Source organism: Pocillopora verrucosa, chromosome 10 (genome assembly GCF_036669915.1).
Source record: "Pocillopora verrucosa isolate sample1 chromosome 10, ASM3666991v2, whole genome shotgun sequence".
NCBI lineage: Eukaryota > Metazoa > Cnidaria > Anthozoa > Scleractinia > Pocilloporidae > Pocillopora > Pocillopora verrucosa.
The window spans coordinates 6,637,355-6,643,571 of NC_089321.1; the positions used below are offsets into that span (position 1 = coordinate 6,637,355).

At 40.0% G+C, this 6,217-nt stretch overlaps 1 protein-coding gene across 1 annotated transcript; it reads right to left on the reverse strand.

Moving 5' to 3' along the window:
- Nucleotides 1-144: 144 nt before the first annotated feature.
- Nucleotides 145-5,378, reverse strand: LOC131768753 (serine/threonine-protein kinase DCLK1). Its single transcript, XM_059084480.2, has 2 exons — nt 3,199-5,378; nt 145-1,809 (listed from the first exon to the last, which is right to left on the reverse strand). Exons 1-2 carry the CDS (start codon nt 4,972-4,974, stop codon nt 1,258-1,260), a joined length of 2,328 nt encoding a protein of 775 aa, XP_058940463.2. The 5' UTR covers nt 4,975-5,378; the 3' UTR covers nt 145-1,257.
- Between the last annotated feature and the right edge of the window lie 839 nt (nt 5,379-6,217).

Genomic DNA, 6,217 nt, shown 5'->3' on the forward strand with positions numbered 1-6,217 from the left:
CTTGACTTTTAACCATACTATATTTGTAAATGCCATAGGAAAAGTACAAAGACTACTATGGAGAATGTACATGCTGATCTTTCAAGCGGGGGGGGGGGGGAGGTTAAGCATTTCAGCCACACGAGAGTCAACTTGCTCCAAATGTAAATGATCAATCAATTTTAATTTGCACAACTATCACCCACATTTGCATCATTGATCATGCCCCAACAACTATACATCCTTAAGTTCTGTTCGTACAATAGAGGATACACTTTCATGAGCTTTAAAATTCTGATATGCTTATAATTTAAATTCCAAAAATCAGGGTATTCAAATAGTAATTTCAAATTTTCTTAAAAATTGCTTTGCTAATTTATGAAAGTTTCTGAAAACAAATGTTGTTTCCAATAAAGATGCAAAATTTGACGGTGAGTAACAAGTCTTACAAAAGACAGAACGAGTTTATTCAAAAAAGGATAGGAACACAGAAAATCATCAGATATCTTGGAGTAATTAATCGGTACTATTGTAAGATGATCACTCACACATTTCAAATAATTACTATTTGCGAGATCATGTTGCTAAGTTATTGAAAATATTTGCTCGACATTTTCTATACGAAAAGATTTATAAACGTTTAAATACTATTTATAATGCACTAGTATGAAATAATTATGAATACGAAAGTTATAAAGATTGAGAATTGATTATCGATTAATTATCATCTATGGATTGTACGATTGATAAGTATGTAATTTTCTTTATCTTGCTTCAATATCCAACAATTAACTAACCATGCCTCGGTCAAATCAAACTGAGATTTGGTTTGCGATGTCAAAATAGAAACAATCGTTTCACTAATGGTAACTACAAACGAACAATTTCCTGAGTAAGAACGAAGTGAGAAGTTCCCAAGAACCATGCAAAGACTATAACAAATCGGATTATAAATCGTTAGATGAAATAACTTAATTCGAATGCTTCAAGTAGCCCGCCACATGGATCGACTCTTAAATGTTCTAAAAAACTGCTCAATTCTCCAACGGACTCAGACAAAGTTACACGAGGAGATTGCGGGAAAAAGTTGATCTTCTGCGCAAGCTATGTATGATCAAGGTGAGTTTTGTTTGTGTGTTTGTTTTCATTTCAAAAGTTTACTATGTTTCTGTGCGTCATATTTAATGCCACTGGGGTCTACCTCGTCTCCTGTACCTTTTCCGCCAATTAGTGCTGAGAATGAATTGACCAGACAGTAGCAAATTAGATTCCAACTTGTCACGTGATGATAATCTTCTCCCCTCGTTGACGCTGGAACTGCTCCGCCAAGTTCTCAAATCTCTTCATTCCCTGGACGGCCAATGCAGCAGCTTTAAACTTCTTCTTAGCGGCGGGATTCTGACCAAGATACTCCCTACTTAGAGAGACGTCCGCAGGGCCTCCCACCCATTGGTGAGCTAACACTTCCTCAGCGCTGTAACGCTTGTTATGATTCACGACAAGGAGCTTGGAAATTAAGTCTTTAGCTTCGCTGGAGACGTTATCCCAGTAGGGTGAGAGGAATTCGTAGTCCCCGTCCATGATCAGATCGAATAGTTCATCCTGGTCTTTCTTGGCGCTGCGGAATGGCGGGAACCCACAGAGCATGATGTAGGTGATGACACCCGCGGCCCACATGTCTACCTTGAGCCCGTATCCAGTCTCTTCAAGGATTTCGGGTGCTACATATGTGGGAGTGCCACAAACTGTGAAGATCGGTGCTTTGACGACCATTGCTAACCCGAAATCAGCCAGCTTAAGAATTACTTGACCACTGGGCTTTTTGTGGACCTAAGACAAGGTTAAGATTACATGTTAGGAGATATCACTTCCAAGAGATTTCTTTTCCCCCCATTTCCACCCTACTCTAGTCTCTTTTAAGATGTCACGCAATGTTCTACCAAGAAGGGTAGCGTTACGCAACATCCCAAAGAACGGCTGCGAAGGTGTCTATTCCTTTCCATGACTAATGGAAAACATCACTGCTTTTCTTATCCTGTCTTCAACAATACTATGAAGTTTTCACTTATTGAGGGGGAAAACATTTCCGAAAGATAAACATGCTTAAAAAAAAAAGGAAAAATAAACCACCATTCCCAAAACAAAATACAATTTACACGTAAGAATAACTATAAGAAACTTTAAATCAAGTTGCGCGTGTTTTCACATTCTTTTTGCTTCTAAAACTCCTACCGAGCAACAATGGGTAAAAACAAAAGAACCGGTTGAGAAACATTTTTGCATAAGAGAAAGATAAGGCATTCCGTCAGTCTCCTTGCTAACATATTTTCAGAATAAACAACCGAAAGGAACCCTAATACCTTCATCTATAAATACTGTGTAATTCTGGAAAAAATGTTTCGTGCAACATTCCCTGTGAGTCATGCTAAGAAAGCCAAAACGAGAACGAGGAAGAAAAGCAAATAACGCTGAAAGAAGTGTGTATGTTAGAACACGTACCAAGGCTCTCGCGCGAGAATTCTCGCGAGTACGTGTTAGTCTAAGTCACTCATGCCAGATAATCAAAGTCACAGTTGTAAGTTAAGTTTAGCAGGTGCTTATTTACCCAACCATTGATCTTTTACGCGGAGGAAAACTACGCGAAGTCTGGCAAAATACACACCCGGGCACACATGAAGAAATGACGCATGAATGGAAATTGCTGATCTTCCCTTGTAAACATTTACGACCGGAGACCCTGCTTCACGAGAGGGTCATGAGGCTCCGTTGTTCTTTAACTAAAAAATTGTTCCGTAATTTCCGCCGGGAAAAGAAATTGAGACACGCTTGAAAGATAATTCTACGTGAATGAAATAGTGTATGACGATCAAAATGACTAAAATTAACGGTTAAATTCGGAGCATTTTGGCCATAATTAAGCGGTATCGCAGGAGGCATGAAGTTGCCATGGTTTCTCTCACTACACTTTTAAGCTGTTAAAATTTGTTCAAACAAAGTCGGCGTTTTTTAATATAACCAAGGCGTCACTATTGTTTGATTTCAAAACATAGCGGCGATGAATTTTCCTGCCTTTGTATTCGAAACACAATAGCAACATTTAGGCGCTAAATGTTTGACTCTCCAACAATTTAGCATTGACATTAGTAAAAATTAGTCATCGGTTGTATTTTCACAGTCCGTAGCTCAGCGTGAATTAACAATAATTGCTTTATTACTAACCAGCAAATTTTCAGGCTTCAAGTCTCTGTGCACAATCTTTCTCTTGTGTAAATAAGCTAGTGCCCTTGCGATGTCTTTGACGTAATTTTTGGTGACAGTTTCGGTAAACTTGACCGACGATGAAATTGCATCGAAGAGATCACCTCCCTTGATTAACTCCATAACAAGATAAATATGCCTGGTTGAGTCGTAATCTTCGTACATTCGTACAATATTCGGGTGCTTACATCTTCTCATGATGTCTATTTCGTCCCGAATCATTTGTTCTTTCCCTCTTATTTTTGCCTTGTCGACGATTTTTAACGCAAATTCTTTCTTGGTTATCTTATCGCTGCAAACACGAACATCAGCAAAATTCCCGTCTCCGATTTTCTTGCCCATGTCGTAGACATCTTCTACAGTTTTGTCTGTAACAGTACCATATTTTGCCTCCTCTTCTGATGTTATTCCACTGTCATCCTTTGAGGTTTTTCTGTCAACTTTATCGTTTTCACGTTTTCTACTTACGGACACTTTTCTACTGGGTTTAGTCGCGTCTTCTCCGCGTACGTTGTATGGCTTACTCGATTCGTTAACTCGGTCATTTTCTTCGTTGTTCGTTCGAGAAACGTCTCGGTTTTCTACATTCTCCTTTTCCGAATTTGAAACTAAATTAGCGTTCCCGATTTGGGGCAACTTTACAGAGTTTGCAGGCTTTTTCTCGGCAGTTCTTTCATGCACATTTTTAGCACGATGAACGCGTTTCGGGTTTGAGTTTCCTTGCAAGTGTGTTCTGTTATTGTTCTCCGGCCTTTGTTTATTATCGACCTTTTCATGTATGTCTGGAAGCCTAGGCAGCTTGTTTTCCTCGGCTTTGTGAACAGATTTACCGACCAGCTGCTCGTGTTCTTTGGTATTTCTTTGTTTTGATTGTGACATTCCATCGTTACCACTTCTCGACTGTTTTCGTTTCGCATTTTCTTTTTTCGAGTTCCTCTGCTCAAAATCCTCTATGATATCCGTGATGTCGTCACGGCTAAATTTCTCGCTTCCAACGGCTATAAATATATTGTTTTCGTCCCGAAATAACTCAACCACATCGCGAATCTGGTGACCCGATGTTGAGTACAGTTTCCGCGGTGGGCTAAGACCACCAGTGTTTCCAAACGAATTGCTTACTTCGTCCAAAACTTGCTCTAAATTCTGCGCTGTTCTTTTGTTTAAAAGAACTGTTACTACCGGACGGGGTTTCTGCGACCCATTTCTAATCACCTGAACTGTTTTAGGTTTGATGATCAACCGATTGTTGCCTCCTGGATTTGATCTTGGGTCGGAGTAACCCCGTCTCCTCGAAGATACACCACCTCTTACCGGCGTAACACCGACAGGCCGGCGTTTTGGCTCGCTGTGATGCATACCTTGGATATCAGGAAGATCGATGTGTTGTTTTGAGCTCCAGATGGCGATGGCAGGCTTTCCTCCGTATGAAATCTTCTTTAGGCTTGAGTGTGAAGAGCATACGTAAGCTTTCCCGTCAATTAACTGATCCAATGTGTCAACCCTGATGCCACTCTCAAGGGAAAATAGATACCGGACTCCCAGGGGTAAGTCTTTGAAGTGCGTCAGACGACACAACTCATTCAAAAGCATGTCCACGTTTCGAAATCGCCTTGGAGTAATTACCATGACTTGGCCCTTAAAGTTACGATCCCCGTTGATAAAGAAAGTAACTTTCTTTGATGTTTGACTAACTTCGTGATCAGATCGTACGGCAAAATTTATCTTCGTGGCCGCCATCTTTGATCGGTTTCGCTTACTGTCTCTGTTTTCGCTCAAAACAGACTTCTTTTGTTGTTTCTTGGTGTCGAAGAAAACTTCACCTCTCTTCCGCTTTGATATAAATCCTTATCGATGACTGTAACATCGCGACGAATCGACGAGATAGGAAATATTTTTCCCGGCACTAAGAGAAAATTACACTATGTCAATTCGCCGGAAGAGCGAACGAACAGTTGTTTAAGCTATTTAAGACTGGGTTCGTTCAAAGAAAAACCCACACTTTCGAGATTCCAATGCTGCCATAGACAACTAAGAAGTTACACTGAAAGGATGTGAAACTCAAAGCCAAGCGAAACCTGTTCGGAACGAGGTGCTAACCTATCGCCAGATACGTTAAAATCCGAACGTTTTACTCTTCACATTTTGACATCACAAGTGTGCATTCATTAACTGCACGCGTGTGGTGTTGTTTCAAGTTGCTACGCAACGAGGTGTTACGGTTATCTGCTCTTCCGGTATGTGTTTTATATTATTTACCTCTCACTTGGACCTTTTGTCAATCAAATTAACCTAAAATCATTATGGATAAGTAACCAAGTACAGACTTAGTGAAAATATGCTTGTGTATACAACTTTTGGTCATAAAAGGACGGATTAACTTTAGCCGCAATTAATGTATGTGATCACGCAATTTTTACGTTTGAGCAGATGTTTGCGTGAAAAAATTACAGAAATTCTAACCAACCATCGGTAATCGAACACAGCTTGAGTTTTGGATATTGGCCAAGGAAAACAAAATTTCGATTAGAATAAGGGTCCGTAAGGGAGTGTCAAAAAGTACTAGGAAACGACACTTGAAGTCATTTGACCCCTCTCGGGCTTTTATTAGATTTCTCTACCTGAACAGGCTTTAAATCGCATCTTGTGTCTATGGCTAGTCTGTCACGCAATGGTTCTCCCCATGTGGAGGCTGTAACATGTCACGCGGCTGAGAAGACGTAAGTTTTGCGATTCTATCTTCCCGCTGCATAAGTCACTAACCAATCCTTCTGAAACGCCGAGATTTTTGTTTTGACAAAAGACAAACAAATATTCAAAACGGTACAAAGCGTCTACAGCAACTACGACAATGAACACACAAACAAGAATAATAAACAACAAAAGAGTAGAAGCAACAGTAAAAATCTGTCTCGAGAGATCTAGTCTTCTCTAATTAACTAAAAGGGCACTAGTAAGTCGTAGAAATATCGAACGTGATCAG

Excerpts from the sequence above, each read along its gene's own strand:
- LOC131768753 (XM_059084480.2), bottom strand. The coding sequence starts at position 4,974 with ATGGCGGCCACGAAGATAAATTTTGCCGTACGATCTGATCACGAAGTT. Across the intron at positions 1,810-3,198 it reads TGAAGCCTGAAAATTTGCTG|GTCCACAAAAAGCCCAGTGG; the intron begins GTTAGTAATAAA and ends ACCTTGTCTTAG.